This window comes from Oncorhynchus keta, chromosome 5, assembly GCF_023373465.1.
Source record: "Oncorhynchus keta strain PuntledgeMale-10-30-2019 chromosome 5, Oket_V2, whole genome shotgun sequence".
Classification (NCBI taxonomy): Eukaryota; Metazoa; Chordata; class Actinopteri; order Salmoniformes; family Salmonidae; genus Oncorhynchus; species Oncorhynchus keta.
In genome coordinates, this window is record NC_068425.1 from 33,361,047 (window position 1) to 33,377,868 (window position 16,822).

Sequence of the window (16,822 nt, forward strand, 5' to 3'; positions counted from 1 at the left end):
TGACTGGTTAGTATACTGTACATGAAGTATGTTCTGTCATGATGATGATGTTGACTGGTTAGTATACTGTACATGAAATATGTTCTGTCATGATGTTGACTGGTTAGTATACTGTACATGAAGTATGTTCTGTCATGATGATGATGTTGACTGGTTAGTATACTGTACATGAAGTATGTTCTGTCATGATGACTGGAGTATACTGTACATGAAGTATGTTCTGTCATGATGATGACTGGTTAGTATACTGTACATGAAGTATGTTCTGTCATAATGATGATGTTGACTGGTTAGTATACTGTACATGAAGTATGTTCTGTCATGATGATGACTGGTTAGTATACTGCATATGAAGTATGTTCTGTCATGATGATGATAATGATGCTTTTGTATCCTCTTCTTCTTCATGTTGTTTCTCTGCAGGGTGCTGGATCTCTCCAACCTGGTAACCTGGTTACCTGGTACTCCAACCTGGTAACCTGGTTACCTGGTTACCTGGTACTCCAACCTAGTAACCTGGTTACCTGGTACTCCAACCTGGTAATCATCCTGCTCATGACTACAGGTAAACTGGGTGAGATTAAATATTATTTTAGTTGTGTTTGTTTGTTTACCTCCTGAAAGGGAATGATCTGGATTGATGAAGTTGTTGAGCGTATAGTAGTGTACAGTCATACAGAGAAAATAGGGTGTGTACAGTTTCCAGTTGACAACGAAACCTTACAGTACTTCTCTTTTGTTTTTTTGTTTTTTTTTCACAAATGTACTTCTTACTTCTTGAAACTTCTCCTTTAGTTTGTCAGTAAAAACACATTCACCACAAAAGGTTGACCTCTCACAGTATATAGAGTGTGACCATCTTCAGTATCAATTCATTAATGATGGAATTACGATTCAGCATCCTGATGTGTGACCTATGTTTCAGGGTGTCTGGGTCAGGACAACGGGAGTGTGACTTACACCCCCAGGAGAGTCTGCTCCTTAGAGGGCTCTTCTGTGACCATGCCCTGCTCTTACACATTTCCCAAGGGTCACAAAGTCACAACAGCTTTCTGGTTCAAAGGTCAAGTGCCTAGTGCTGAGTCTCTGGATCTGAATTTGAACCCTGAGTACAAAGGCCGTGTGGAGTATCTAGGGGACAGTAACCAACTCTGTACACTGAGAATCACAGACCTGAGAGAGAGCGATTCAGGAACCTACAGCTTCCTGTTTGGGACTGACGTCAATCCTGGGGGATGGATGGGGAATCCAGGAGTCAGGTTAAATGTGACAGGTAAGGCCACGGCATGAATTCGTCCACATGAATATGGATAAAATCGTTGTCCGTCAATGTTTAAGTCAGCTATTTTCGGACGAGTTGCATATGCACAAATTCTTCACAAAGGCCGACAAAAGCCTGTACATAGAAAAAGAAGGGAAGCGCTGCTAAGGTACACAGTAGTAGATGTTGGTAGACTGAAGGTGCTCTTTGGTAAAAGGGGTAAATTGGTCATCAAAAAGAAAGAAGGACCACAACATTCTTCATATAAAACAAAGTTTAAAAACTCCAACGCGTCTCAGCTGCCTGGACTTCGTCAGGGAAAGAAATGATAATACAATGTCCTCTTTTGAACAGCTCATTTTTTGGGGGAAAAAGCTGTTCAAAAGAGGACATTGTATTATCACTTCTTTGCCCCCCCTGACGAAGGCCATGCAGCCGAAATGCGTAAGAGTTTTTCAACTCTGTTTCCATTGAACATGCCATACAAATAAAGGCATTTTAATTCATTATATGAAGAGTGACTTGGTCCTCTATTCTTTTTGAAAAGCATATGCATCTTTTAGAAGGACAATCATCTCCGCTGTCCATCATTCCTCAGCGGATTACTCACATTGAAAAAAACATTGGCTTCATCTGTAATTTTCAGAAACAATAAAATAGGAGATTCTTGTAGAAGCTTTGAGAGGATAATGTTTTATTCTTTATGTTACTGTCTGTTATTTTCCTGGGTTTGACTTGATCTAATAAAGATATTTTGTTTGAAATCAAATCTCAAATGAAAATGACCCCCACTCTACCCAGGGCTCCATGTTGATTTGACCCCTGACCTAGCTTTGGACGGCGAGTGGGCAGACCTTACCTGTGGCTCCTGCTTCTTGAGTGAAAATCCCACCTACACCTGGTACAGGGACAAACAGCCTTTGAACTACACCAACAAGGTCAGGGTTATGGCCAACTACCTGGAACTAGACCCGGTAAGCAGGGAAGATGCAGGCAGCTACTCCTGTGCGGTGAGCGGCAGAGAGGATTCCCCTGGTCCGGCAGTGATCCTTGTAGTGGGATGTAAGTAGTGTATAGAGAGGATATTAGAAATGTATGAATTTCATCTGTTTATGTCACTAGCAAATCATCTATTGGTTCTGAGAGTCAGCAACCCAAATATGGCTTTGTTTACTGACCTACATCTTAGCATTAGCTTGAAAAACAACAAAGGGGTATACTACAGCTAACTTTGATAAACAACTAGAAATAACCATTGATTTTCTGATTCATTAAGAAAGCTCAACTTCAATGTGTGTTTTTGGTTGTTCAGTCAATTAGACCATGTCATTTTAAGCTTGTTTTCTATGAATAAAACTTCATTTTAGAATATTTAACTCATCGACCCTTGCTTCGTAGTAACCCCCTCTGGAGTGGAAGGACCCCAGTCAGCATGTGCTAAATAACATGCCATGAACAGCTCAATGTCACCACAACATGAGCTGTGGGTGTTAATCTAGATGTCAAACTGTCTTCATTTTCTCCTCCAGACTTCCCAAAGAACACCTCAGTGTCAGTCACAGTCAGTCCCTCTGGTGAAATAGTGGAGGGCAGATCAGTGACTCTGACCTGCAGCAGTGATGCCAAGTCACCAGTGGACAAATACACCTGGTACAAGAAGAATGAAGGACGGACGGGGTTCTCAGAAACAGGATCAGGGCAGAGTTACATCATCCTTAACATCAGCAATGAGGACAGTGGGCAGTACTTCTGTAAGGCTGAGAATCAATACGGACCACTTGACTCTGCAACTGTGCATCTCAGTATAGCAGGTAAGACATCCATTTAATTAAGGCAGAATAGACTGGCCATACTGTAGGTCGGGCAAATGTCAGATGGGCTGGTTTATATTTCTCCTATTGGGCCGTTCTACATGATAATTATTGTCAGATATTCTGGTTTATATTTGGCCTAGTGGGCCGGTCTCAACTAGTAAACTTCTGTAGGTGGTCACCTTCACCAGGGTTATAGGTTAAATGTTCTGATGTGAGTAGATGTGTCTTTATCTGGTAATTCATCCTCTCCCAGGTAAACCAGTGTTTCCCTGGGCTCCCGTTGTGGGGGTGGTGGCTGTGTTGGCAGCTGGAGCTCTGCTAGTCATCCTCTATGGCACACTGAAGAAGAGGTGATCCATTAAGATACCAGGGTTGGGGTCAATTCCACTTAAATTCACGTCAATTCTGAAAGTAAACCAAATTCCAATTTCAAATGTTCCTAATTGAAAAGTATTGAAATTTCAGTTTACTTCCTGAAATGACTGGAATGGAATTGATCCCAACCCTGCCATTAGGATACCTATGTTTTAAAGACATAGCATTTCATTGAACAGCTTATTGTGCTTCTAAGAGGCAATGTATTTAGAATCCAGTTAGGAAATTATGGCATATAAAAAAACAAGTGCATCTTTACAGCATTATGGCCTGTTGACCTGGGACTCCTACATGTCATCTGTCACTCTCTCCAGGAAAACCCCAAGAGGAAGGAACTTTATAGGGGAGGCACAGATGGCACCTTGTGGTAAACCGACACACACGGCGCAGTCTGATGACACGTACATGACTCTGAATAAAAGGACAATGTCTCCTGAGTATGACACTCTGGCTGTAAGTTTCTCCCTTGAAAAGAACTTTGATGATTTACGGGTTAGTCACAATAATATTTCCTTTCTCCCAAAGTGTGCACATGTTCCCCAAGTTTAAAGTGACATCTGGTTCTCTCTCTCCTTTCAGAATGTCAGAAACACTGTTGGCTGAAGAAGACCCTATGCCTGCGACCTCAACAAGTTTAAAGTGACATCTGGTTCTCTCTGTCCTTTCAGAATGTCAGAAACACTGTTGGCTGAAGAAGACCCTATGCCTGCGACCTCAACAAGTTTAAAGTGACATCTGGTTCTCTCTCCTTTCAGAATGTCAGAAACACTGTTGGCTGAAGAAGACCCTATGCCTGCGACCTCAACAAGTTTAAAGTGACATCTGGTTCTCTCTCTCCTTTCAGAATGTCAGAAACACTGTTGGCTGAAGAAGACCCTATGCCTGCGACCTCAACAAGTTTAAAGTGACATCTGGTTCTCTCTCTCTCCTTTCAGAATGTCAGAAACACTGTTGGCTGAAGAAGACCCTATGCCTGCGACCTCAACAAGTTTAAAGTGACATCTGGTTCTTCTCTCTCTCCTTTCAGAATGTCAGAAACACTGTTGGCTGAAGAAGACCCTATGCCTGCGACCTCAACAAGTTTAAAGTGACATCTGGTCTCTCTCTCTCCTTTCAGAATGTCAGAAACACTGTTGGCTGAAGAAGACCCTATGCCTGCGACCTCAACAAGTTTAAAGTGACATCTGGTTCTCTCTCTCTCCTTTCAGAATGTCAGAAACACTGTTGGCTGAAGAAGACCCTATGCCTGCGACCTCAACAAGTTTAAAGTGACATCTGGTTCTCTCTCTCTCCTTTCAGAATGTCAGAAACACTGTTGGCTGAAGAAGACCCTATGCCTGCGACCTCAACAAGTTTAAAGTGACATCTGGTTCTCTCTCTCCTTTCAGAATGTCAGAAACACTGTTGGCTGAAGAAGACCCTATGCCTGCGACCTCAACAAGTTTAAAGTGACATCTGGTTCTCTCTCTCTCTCCTTTCAGAATGTCAGAAACACTGTTGGCTGAAGAAGACCCTATGCCTGCGACCTCAACAAGTTTAAAGTGACATCTGGTTCTCTCTCTCCTTTCAGAATGTCAGAAACACTGTTGGCTGAAGAAGACCCTATGCCTGCGACCTCAACAAGTTTAAAGTGACATCTGGTTCTCTCTCTCTCCTTTCAGAATGTCAGAAACACTGTTGGCTGAAGAAGACCCTATGCCTGCGACCTCAACAAGTTTAAAGTGACATCTGGTTTCTCTCTCTCTCCTTTCAGAATGTCAGAAACACTGTTGGCTGAAGAAGACCCTATGCCTGCGACCTCAACAAGTTTAAAGTGACATCTGGTTCTCTCTCTCTCTCCTTTCAGAATGTCAGAAACACTGTTGGCTGAAGAAGACCCTATGCCTGCGACCTCAACAAGTTTAAAGTGACATCTGGTTCTCTCTCTCCTTTCAGAATGTCAGAAACACTGTTGGAATGTCAGAAACAGGATGTTGAAGAAGACCCTATGCCTGCGACCTCAACAAGTTTAAAGTGACATCTGGTTCTCTCTCTCCTTTCAGAATGTCAGAAACACTGTTGGCTGAAGAAGACCCTATGCCTGCGACCTCAACAAGTTTAAAGTGACATCTGGTTCTCTCTCTCCTTTCAGAATGTCAGAAACACTGTTGGCTGAAGAAGACCCTATGCCTGCGACCTCAACAAGTTTAAAGTGACATCTGGTTCTCTCTCTCTCTCCTTTCAGAATGTCAGAAACACTGTTGGCTGAAGAAGACCCTATGCCTGCGACCTCAACAAGTTTAAAGTGACATCTGGTTCTCTCTCTCCTTTCAGAATGTCAGAAACACTGTTGGCTGAAGAAGACCCTATGCCTGCGACCTCAACAAGTTTAAAGTGACATCTGGTTCTCTCTCTCTCCTTTCAGAATGTCAGAAACACTGTTGGCTGAAGAAGACCCTATGCCTGCGACCTCAACAAGTTTAAAGTGACATCTGGTTCTTCTCTCTCTCCTTTCAGAATGTCAGAAACACTGTTGGCTGAAGAAGACCCTATGCCTGCGACCTCAACAAGTTTAAAGTGACATCTGGTTCTCTCTCTCTCCTTTCAGAATGTCAGAAACACTGTTGGCTGAAGAAGACCCTATGCCTGCGACCTCAACAAGTTTAAAGTGACATCTGGTTCTCTCTCTCTCCTTTCAGAATGTCAGAAACAGTGTTGGCTGAAGAAGACCCTATGCCTGCGACCTCAACAAGTTTAAAGTGACATCTGGTTCTCTCTCTCCTTTCAGAATGTCAGAAACACTGTTGGCTGAAGAAGACCCTATGCCTGCGACCTCAACAAGTTTAAAGTGACATCTGGTTCTCTCTCTCTCCTTTCAGAATGTCAGAAACACTGTTGGCTGAAGAAGACCCTATGCCTGCGACCTCAACAAGTTTAAAGTGACATCTGGTTCTCTCTCTCCTTTCAGAATGTCAGAAACACTGTTGGCTGAAGAAGACCCTATGCCTGCGACCTCAACAAGTTTAAAGTGACATCTGGTTCTCTCTCTCCTTTCAGAATGTCAGAAACACTGTTGGCTGAAGAAGACCCTATGCCTGCGACCTCAACAAGTTTAAAGTGACATCTGGTTCTCTCTCTCCTTTCAGAATGTCAGAAACACTGTTGGCTGAAGAAGACCCTATGCCTGCGACCTCAACAAGTTTAAAGTGACATCTGGTCTCTCTCTCTCCTTTCAGAATGTCAGAAACACTGTTGGCTGAAGAAGACCCTATGCCTGCGACCTCAACAAGTTTAAAGTGACATCTGGTTCTCTCTCTCCTTTCAGAATGTCAGAAACACTGTTGGCTGAAGAAGACCCTATGCCTGCGACCTCAACAAGTTTAAAGTGACATCTGGTTCTCTCTCTCCTTTCAGAATGTCAGAAACACTGTTGGCTGAAGAAGACCCTATGCCTGCGACCTCAACAAGTTTAAAGTGACATCTGGTTCTCTCTCTCTCCTTTCAGAATGTCAGAAACACTGTTGGCTGAAGAAGACCCTATGCCTGCGACCTCAACAAGTTTAAAGTGACATCTGGTTCTCTCTCTCTCCTTTCAGAATGTCAGAAACACTGTTGGCTGAAGAAGACCCTATGCCTGCGACCTCAACAAGTTTAAAGTGACATCTGGTTCTCTCTCTCTCTCCTTTCAGAATGTCAGAAACACTGTTGGCTGAAGAAGACCCTATGCCTGCGACCTCAACAAGTTTAAAGTGACATCTGGTCTCTCTCTCTCCTTTCAGAATGTCAGAAACACTGTTGGCTGAAGAAGACCCTATGCCTGCGACCTCAACAAGTTTAAAGTGACATCTGGTTCTCTCTCTCCTTTCAGAATGTCAGAAACACTGTTGGCTGAAGAAGACCCTATGCCTGCGACCTCAACAAGTTTAAAGTGACATCTGGTTCTCTCTCTCTCCTTTCAGAATGTCAGAAACACTGTTGGCTGAAGAAGACCCTATGCCTGCGACCTCAACAAGTTTAAAGTGACATCTGGTTCTCTCTCTCCTTTCAGAATGTCAGAAACACTGTTGGCTGAAGAAGACCCTATGCCTGCGACCTCAACAAGTTTAAAGTGACATCTGGTTCTCTCTCTCTCCTTTCAGAATGTCAGAAACACTGTTGGCTGAAGAAGACCCTATGCCTGCGACCTCAACAAGTTTAAAGTGACATCTGGTTCTCTCTCTCCTTTCAGAATGTCAGAAACACTGTTGGCTGAAGAAGACCCTATGCCTGCGACCTCAACAAGTTTAAAGTGACATCTGGTTCTCTCTCCTTTCAGAATGTCAGAAACACTGTTGGCTGAAGAAGACCCTATGCCTGCGACCTCAACAAGTTTAAAGTGACATCTGGTTCTCTCTCTCCTTTCAGAATGTCAGAAACACTGTTGGCTGAAGAAGACCCTATGCCTGCGACCTCAACAAGTTTAAAGTGACATCTGGTTCTCTCTCCTCCTTTCAGAATGTCAGAAACACTGTTGGCTGAAGAAGACCCTATGCCTGCGACCTCAACAAGTTTAAAGTGACATCTGGTTCTCTCTCTCCTTTCAGAATGTCAGAAACACTGTTGGCTGAAGAAGACCCTATGCCTGCGACCTCAACAAGTTTAAAGTGACATCTGGTTCTCTCTCTCCTTTCAGAATGTCAGAAACACTGTTGGCTGAAGAAGACCCTATGCCTGCGACCTCAACAAGTTTAAAGTGACATCTGGTTTCTCTCTCTCTCCTTTCAGAATGTCAGAAACACTGTTGGCTGAAGAAGACCCTATGCCTGCGACCTCAACAAGTTTAAAGTGACATCTGGTTCTCTCTCTCCTTTCAGAATGTCAGAAACACTGTTGGCTGAAGAAGACCCTATGCCTGCGACCTCAACAAGTTTAAAGTGACATCTGGTTCTCTCTCTCCTTTCAGAATGTCAGAAACACTGTTGGCTGAAGAAGACCCTATGCCTGCGACCTCAACAAGTTTAAAGTGACATCTGGTTCTCTCTCTCCTTTCAGAATGTCAGAAACACTGTTGGCTGAAGAAGACCCTATGCCTGCGACCTCAACAAGTTTAAAGTGACATCTGGTTCTCTCTCTCCTTTCAGAATGTCAGAAACACTGTTGGCTGAAGAAGACCCTATGCCTGCGACCTCAACAAGTTTAAAGTGACATCTGGTTCTCTCTCCTTTCAGAATGTCAGAAACACTGTTGGCTGAAGAAGACCCTATGCCTGCGACCTCAACAAGTTTAAAGTGACATCTGGTTCTCTCTCTCCTTTCAGAATGTCAGAAACACTGTTGGCTGAAGAAGACCCTATGCCTGCGACCTCAACAAGTTTAAAGTGACATCTGGTTCTCTCTCTCTCTCCTTTCAGAATGTCAGAAACACTGTTGGCTGAAGAAGACCCTATGCCTGCGACCTCAACAAGTTTAAAGTGACATCTGGTTCTTCTCTCTCTCCTTTCAGAATGTCAGAAACACTGTTGGCTGAAGAAGACCCTATGCCTGCGACCTCAACAAGTTTAAAGTGACATCTGGTTCTCTCTCTCCTTTCAGAATGTCAGAAACACTGTTGGCTGAAGAAGACCCTATGCCTGCGACCTCAACAAGTTTAAAGTGACATCTGGTTCTCTCTCTCTCCTTTCAGAATGTCAGAAACACTGTTGGCTGAAGAAGACCCTATGCCTGCGACCTCAACAAGTTTAAAGTGACATCTGGTTCTCTCTCTCTCCTTTCAGAATGTCAGAAACACTGTTGGCTGAAGAAGACCCTATGCCTGCGACCTCAACAAGTTTAAAGTGACATCTGGTCTCTCTCTCTCCTTTCAGAATGTCAGAAACACTGTTGGCTGAAGAAGACCCTATGCCTGCGACCTCAACAAGTTTAAAGTGACATCTGGTTTCTCTCTCTCCTTTCAGAATGTCAGAAACACTGTTGGCTGAAGAAGACCCTATGCCTGCGACCTCAACAAGTTTAAAGTGACATCTGGTTCTCTCTCTCCTTTCAGAATGTCAGAAACACTGTTGGCTGAAGAAGACCCTATGCCTGCGACCTCAACAAGTTTAAAGTGACATCTGGTTCTCTCTCTCCTTTCAGAATGTCAGAAACACTGTTGGCTGAAGAAGACCCTATGCCTGCGACCTCAACAAGTTTAAAGTGACATCTGGTTCTCTCTCTCTCTCCTTTCAGAATGTCAGAAACACTGTTGGCTGAAGAAGACCCTATGCCTGCGACCTCAACAAGTTTAAAGTGACATCTGGTTCTCTCTCTCTCCTTTCAGAATGTCAGAAACACTGTTGGCTGAAGAAGACCCTATGCCTGCGACCTCAACAAGTTTAAAGTGACATCTGGTTCTTCTCTCTCTCCTTTCAGAATGTCAGAAACACTGTTGGCTGAAGAAGACCCTATGCCTGCGACCTCAACAAGTTTAAAGTGACATCTGGTTCTCTCTCTCCTTTCAGAATGTCAGAAACACTGTTGGCTGAAGAAGACCCTATGCCTGCGACCTCAACAAGTTTAAAGTGACATCTGGTCTCTCTCTCTCCTTTCAGAATGTCAGAAACACTGTTGGCTGAAGAAGACCCTATGCCTGCGACCTCAACAAGTTTAAAGTGACATCTGGTTCTCTCTCTCTCTCCTTTCAGAATGTCAGAAACACTGTTGGCTGAAGAAGACCCTATGCCTGCGACCTCAACAAGTTTAAAGTGACATCTGGTTCTCTCTCTCTCTCCTTTCAGAATGTCAGAAACACTGTTGGCTGAAGAAGACCCTATGCCTGCGACCTCAACAAGTTTAAAGTGACATCTGGTTCTCTCTCTCTCCTTTCAGAATGTCAGAAACACTGTTGGCTGAAGAAGACCCTATGCCTGCGACCTCAACAAGTTTAAAGTGACATCTGGTTCTCTCTCTCCTTTCAGAATGTCAGAAACACTGTTGGCTGAAGAAGACCCTATGCCTGCGACCTCAACAAGTTTAAAGTGACATCTGGTTCTCTCTCTCCTTTCAGAATGTCAGAAACACTGTTGGCTGAAGAAGACCCTATGCCTGCGACCTCAACAAGTTTAAAGTGACATCTGGTTCTCTCTCTCTCCTTTCAGAATGTCAGAAACACTGTTGGCTGAAGAAGACCCTATGCCTGCGACCTCAACAAGTTTAAAGTGACATCTGGTTCTCTCTCTCTCCTTTCAGAATGTCAGAAACACTGTTGGCTGAAGAAGACCCTATGCCTGCGACCTCAACAAGTTTAAAGTGACATCTGGTTCTCTCTCTCTCTCCTTTCAGAATGTCAGAAACACTGTTGGCTGAAGAAGACCCTATGCCTGCGACCTCAACAAGTTTAAAGTGACATCTGGTTCTCTCTCTCTCCTTTCAGAATGTCAGAAACACTGTTGGCTGAAGAAGACCCTATGCCTGCGACCTCAACAAGTTTAAAGTGACATCTGGTTCTCTCTCTCTCCTTTCAGAATGTCAGAAACACTGTTGGCTGAAGAAGACCCTATGCCTGCGACCTCAACAAGTTTAAAGTGACATCTGGTTCTCTCTCTCTCCTTTCAGAATGTCAGAAACACTGTTGGCTGAAGAAGACCCTATGCCTGCGACCTCAACAAGTTTAAAGTGACATCTGGTTTCTCTCTCTCCTTTCAGAATGTCAGAAACACTGTTGGCTGAAGAAGACCCTATGCCTGCGACCTCAACAAGTTTAAAGTGACATCTGGTTTCTCTCTCTCCTTTCAGAATGTCAGAAACACTGTTGGCTGAAGAAGACCCTATGCCTGCGACCTCAACAAGTTTAAAGTGACATCTGGTTCTCTCTCTCTCCTTTCAGAATGTCAGAAACACTGTTGGCTGAAGAAGACCCTATGCCTGCGACCTCAACAAGTTTAAAGTGACATCTGGTCTCTCTCTCTCCTTTCAGAATGTCAGAAACACTGTTGGCTGAAGAAGACCCTATGCCTGCGACCTCAACAAGTTTAAAGTGACATCTGGTTCTCTCTCTCCTTTCAGAATGTCAGAAACACTGTTGGCTGAAGAAGACCCTATGCCTGCGACCTCAACAAGTTTAAAGTGACATCTGGTTCTCTCTCTCCTTTCAGAATGTCAGAAACACTGTTGGCTGAAGAAGACCCTATGCCTGCGACCTCAACAAGTTTAAAGTGACATCTGGTTCTCTCTCTCTCCTTTCAGAATGTCAGAAACACTGTTGGCTGAAGAAGACCCTATGCCTGCGACCTCAACAAGTTTAAAGTGACATCTGGTTCTCTCTCTCTCTCCTTTCAGAATGTCAGAAACACTGTTGGCTGAAGAAGACCCTATGCCTGCGACCTCAACAAGTTTAAAGTGACATCTGGTTCTCTCTCTCTCTCCTTTCAGAATGTCAGAAACACTGTTGGCTGAAGAAGACCCTATGCCTGCGACCTCAACAAGTTTAAAGTGACATCTGGTTCTCTCTCTCCTTTCAGAATGTCAGAAACACTGTTGGCTGAAGAAGACCCTATGCCTGCGACCTCAACAAGTTTAAAGTGACATCTGGTTCTCTCTCTCCTTTCAGAATGTCAGAAACACTGTTGGCTGAAGAAGACCCTATGCCTGCGACCTCAACAAGTTTAAAGTGACATCTGGTTCTCTCTCTCCTTTCAGAATGTCAGAAACACTGTTGGCTGAAGAAGACCCTATGCCTGCGACCTCAACAAGTTTAAAGTGACATCTGGTTCTCTCTGTCCTTTCAGAATGTCAGAAACACTGTTGGCTGAAGAAGACCCTATGCCTGCGACCTCAACAAGTTTAAAGTGACATCTGGTTCTCTCTCCTTTCAGAATGTCAGAAACACTGTTGGCTGAAGAAGACCCTATGCCTGCGACCTCAACAAGTTTAAAGTGACATCTGGTTCTCTCTCTCCTTTCAGAATGTCAGAAACACTGTTGGCTGAAGAAGACCCTATGCCTGCGACCTCAACAAGTTTAAAGTGACATCTGGTTCTCTCTCTCTCCTTTCAGAATGTCAGAAACACTGTTGGCTGAAGAAGACCCTATGCCTGCGACCTCAACAAGTTTAAAGTGACATCTGGTTCTCTCTCTCTCCTTTCAGAATGTCAGAAACACTGTTGGCTGAAGAAGACCCTATGCCTGCGACCTCAACAAGTTTAAAGTGACATCTGGTTCTCTCTCTCTCTCCTTTCAGAATGTCAGAAACACTGTTGGCTGAAGAAGACCCTATGCCTGCGACCTCAACAAGTTTAAAGTGACATCTGGTTCTCTCTCTCCTTTCAGAATGTCAGAAACACTGTTGGCTGAAGAAGACCCTATGCCTGCGACCTCAACAAGTTTAAAGTGACATCTGGTTCTCTCTCCTTTCAGAATGTCAGAAACACTGTTGGCTGAAGAAGACCCTATGCCTGCGACCTCAACAAGTTTAAAGTGACATCTGGTTCTCTCTCTCCTTTCAGAATGTCAGAAACACTGTTGGCTGAAGAAGACCCTATGCCTGCGACCTCAACAAGTTTAAAGTGACATCTGGTTCTCTCTCTCTCTCCTTTCAGAATGTCAGAAACACTGTTGGCTGAAGAAGACCCTATGCCTGCGACCTCAACAAGTTTAAAGTGACATCTGGTTCTCTCTCTCCTTTCAGAATGTCAGAAACACTGTTGGCTGAAGAAGACCCTATGCCTGCGACCTCAACAAGTTTAAAGTGACATCTGGTCAACAAGTTTTCTCTCTCTCCTTTCAGAATGTCAGAAACACTGTTGGCTGAAGAAGACCCTATGCCTGCGACCTCAACAAGTTTAAAGTGACATCTGGTTCTCTCTCCTTTCAGAATGTCAGAAACACTGTTGGCTGAAGAAGACCCTATGCCTGCGACCTCAACAAGTTTAAAGTGACATCTGGTTCTCTCTCTCTCTCCTTTCAGAATGTCAGAAACACTGTTGGCTGAAGAAGACCCTATGCCTGCGACCTCAACAAGTTTAAAGTGACATCTGGTTCTCTCTCTCTCTCCTTTCAGAATGTCAGAAACACTGTTGGCTGAAGAAGACCCTATGCCTGCGACCTCAACAAGTTTAAAGTGACATCTGGTTCTCTCTCTCTCTCTCCTTTCAGAATGTCAGAAACACTGTTGGCTGAAGAAGACCCTATGCCTGCGACCTCAACAAGTTTAAAGTGACATCTGGTTCTCTCTCTCTCTCCTTTCAGAATGTCAGAAACACTGTTGGCTGAAGAAGACCCTATGCCTGCGACCTCAACAAGTTTAAAGTGACATCTGGTTCTCTCTCTCCTTTCAGAATGTCAGAAACACTGTTGGCTGAAGAAGACCCTATGCCTGCGACCTCAACAAGTTTAAAGTGACATCTGGTTCTCTCTCTCTCTCCTTTCAGAATGTCAGAAACACTGTTGGCTGAAGAAGACCCTATGCCTGCGACCTCAACAAGTTTAAAGTGACATCTGGTTCTCTCTCTCTCCTTTCAGAATGTCAGAAACACTGTTGGCTGAAGAAGACCCTATGCCTGCGACCTCAACAAGTTTAAAGTGACATCTGGTTCTCTCTCTCTCCTTTCAGAATGTCAGAAACACTGTTGGCTGAAGAAGACCCTATGCCTGCGACCTCAACAAGTTTAAAGTGACATCTGGTCTCTCTCTCTCCTTTCAGAATGTCAGAAACACTGTTGGCTGAAGAAGACCCTATGCCTGCGACCTCAACAAGTTTAAAGTGACATCTGGTTTCTCTCTCTCCTTTCAGAATGTCAGAAACACTGTTGGCTGAAGAAGACCCTATGCCTGCGACCTCAACAAGTTTAAAGTGACATCTGGTTCTCTCTCTCCTTTCAGAATGTCAGAAACACTGTTGGCTGAAGAAGACCCTATGCCTGCGACCTCAACAAGTTTAAAGTGACATCTGGTTCTCTCTCTCTCCTTTCAGAATGTCAGAAACACTGTTGGCTGAAGAAGACCCTATGCCTGCGACCTCAACAAGTTTAAAGTGACATCTGGTTCTCTCTCTCTCTCCTTTCAGAATGTCAGAAACACTGTTGGCTGAAGAAGACCCTATGCCTGCGACCTCAACAAGTTTAAAGTGACATCTGGTTCTCTCTCTCTCCTTTCAGAATGTCAGAAACACTGTTGGCTGAAGAAGACCCTATGCCTGCGACCTCAACAAGTTTAAAGTGACATCTGGTTCTCTCTCTCCTTTCAGAATGTCAGAAACACTGTTGGCTGAAGAAGACCCTATGCCTGCGACCTCAACAAGTTTAAAGTGACATCTGGTTCTCTCTCTCTCTCCTTTCAGAATGTCAGAAACACTGTTGGCTGAAGAAGACCCTATGCCTGCGACCTCAACAAGTTTAAAGTGACATCTGGTTCTCTCTCTCCTTTCAGAATGTCAGAAACACTGTTGGCTGAAGAAGACCCTATGCCTGCGACCTCAACAAGTTTAAAGTGACATCTGGTTCTCTCTCTCCTTTCAGAATGTCAGAAACACTGTTGGCTGAAGAAGACCCTATGCCTGCGACCTCAACAAGTTTAAAGTGACATCTGGTTCTCTCTCTCCTTTCAGAATGTCAGAAACACTGTTGGCTGAAGAAGACCCTATGCCTGCGACCTCAACAAGTTTAAAGTGACATCTGGTTCTCTCTCTCTCCTTTCAGAATGTCAGAAACAGTGTTGGCTGAAGAAGACCCTATGCCTGCGACCTCAACAAGTTTAAAGTGACATCTGGTTCTCTCTCTCCTTTCAGAATGTCAGAAACAGTGTTGGCTGAAGAAGACCCTATGCCTGCGACCTCAACAAGTTTAAAGTGACATCTGGTTCTCTCTCTCCTTTCAGAATGTCAGAAACACTGTTGGCTGAAGAAGACCCTATGCCTGCGACCTCAACAAGTTTAAAGTGACATCTGGTTCTCTCTCTCTCCTTTCAGAATGTCAGAAACACTGTTGGCTGAAGAAGACCCTATGCCTGCGACCTCAACAAGTTTAAAGTGACATCTGGTTCTCTCTCTCTCTCCTTTCAGAATGTCAGAAACACTGTTGGCTGAAGAAGACCCTATGCCTGCGACCTCAACAAGTTTAAAGTGACATCTGGTTCTCTCTCTCCTTTCAGAATGTCAGAAACACTGTTGGCTGAAGAAGACCCTATGCCTGCGACCTCAACAAGTTTAAAGTGACATCTGGTTCTCTCTCTCTCCTTTCAGAATGTCAGAAACACTGTTGGCTGAAGAAGACCCTATGCCTGCGACCTCAACAAGTTTAAAGTGACATCTGGTTCTCTCTCTCTCCTTTCAGAATGTCAGAAACACTGTTGGCTGAAGAAGACCCTATGCCTGCGACCTCAACAAGTTTAAAGTGACATCTGGTTCTCTCTCTCCTTTCAGAATGTCAGAAACACTGTTGGCTGAAGAAGACCCTATGCCTGCGACCTCAACAAGTTTAAAGTGACATCTGGTTCTCTCTCTCCTTTCAGAATGTCAGAAACACTGTTGGCTGAAGAAGACCCTATGCCTGCGACCTCAACAAGTTTAAAGTGACATCTGGTTCTCTCTCTCTCTCCTTTCAGAATGTCAGAAACACTGTTGGCTGAAGAAGACCCTATGCCTGCGACCTCAACAAGTTTAAAGTGACATCTGGTTCTCTCTCTCTCTCCTTTCAGAATGTCAGAAACACTGTTGGCTGAAGAAGACCCTATGCCTGCGACCTCAACATAAACAGGGTTAGAAGTCAACACCATATAACCGTTTCAAAATTATTAAAAAGGGTATCATTTAAATGATCAAATTTAGAGTTGTATATTTGTTTTTCTATAGGTACGCCTAAAGGTTTTTAGGCAAAATAACCCATTCAAAACGGAAAGCTAATTGAACGTGGGAATATGCCAGGGCTATTGTATAAATAGAACAAAAACGAACTAAACGTTTAAGAGTTCTGAATTGTAGTTTATAAATATTTTGCTACAATGAGTTATCTACCCAACTCGTTCCTTTCTTTTAGCATGTGCACGTAGTAATTACACCATCATACTTTTCAAAGGCATTAAGGCATTTGTTTAATTTGTATTTCATTCTAAGTCAGCACTCTCTTGCTCTTGGTCCTCATTTTTGTAAGTCACCTTGCTTTGGCACCTGTGCGTTTGATCAGTTTCTTTATGAAAATATTTAGTGAACTCCATGACAGTTGCTAAAGCAAAGGGCTATAGCAGCACACAAGTAGACTACAAATACATGTTGGGCCCAGCATGTACTGGACGCTACTTGGAGCGTTATTGAAGCGGGCGAGAAGGCAGACGCTACAGGTTTCGGGAATCTCGCTCCTTGTTCCGCTCAGATACTCCGTTCTAGAGAAGCAGAGCCATTGTGCCACTAGAGGGCGGTCTCCCTCCATTTGATCCTGCTTACTGATACAT

The 16,822-nt window shown here is 43.9% G+C and overlaps 1 protein-coding gene across 2 annotated transcripts; it reads left to right on the forward strand.

The window, feature by feature from the left end:
* Nucleotides 1-217: 217 nt before the first annotated feature.
* LOC118380184 (hemicentin-1-like) lies at nt 218-16,379 on the forward strand. Of its 2 annotated transcripts, none has more exons than XM_052519653.1 (7): nt 218-574; nt 926-1,273; nt 2,063-2,323; nt 2,791-3,072; nt 3,329-3,425; nt 3,765-3,903; nt 16,073-16,379. In XM_052519653.1, the coding sequence occupies exons 1-7, from the start codon at nt 367-369 to the stop codon at nt 16,094-16,096; spliced, it is 1,359 nt and encodes a 452-aa protein (XP_052375613.1). In that variant the 5' UTR covers nt 218-366; the 3' UTR covers nt 16,097-16,379. The 2 variants fall into 2 exon arrangements, with proteins under 2 accessions (XP_052375613.1, XP_052375614.1); XM_052519654.1 differs by having other exon boundaries at nt 219-565.
* Nucleotides 16,380-16,822: the final 443 nt, after the last annotated feature.

What these genes read in the sequence shown, in the direction of transcription:
- LOC118380184 (XM_052519653.1), top strand. Translation starts at nt 367, where the DNA reads ATGATGATGATAATGATGCTTTTGTATCCTCTTCTTCTTCATGTTGTT. An exon ending in TGTGCATCTCAGTATAGCAG is followed by an intron (nt 3,073 to 3,328) that starts GTAAGACATCCA and finishes ATCCTCTCCCAG; the next exon opens with GTAAACCAGTGTTTCCCTGG. An exon ending in TATGGCACACTGAAGAAGAG is followed by an intron (nt 3,426 to 3,764) that starts GTGATCCATTAA and finishes CACTCTCTCCAG; the next exon opens with GAAAACCCCAAGAGGAAGGA.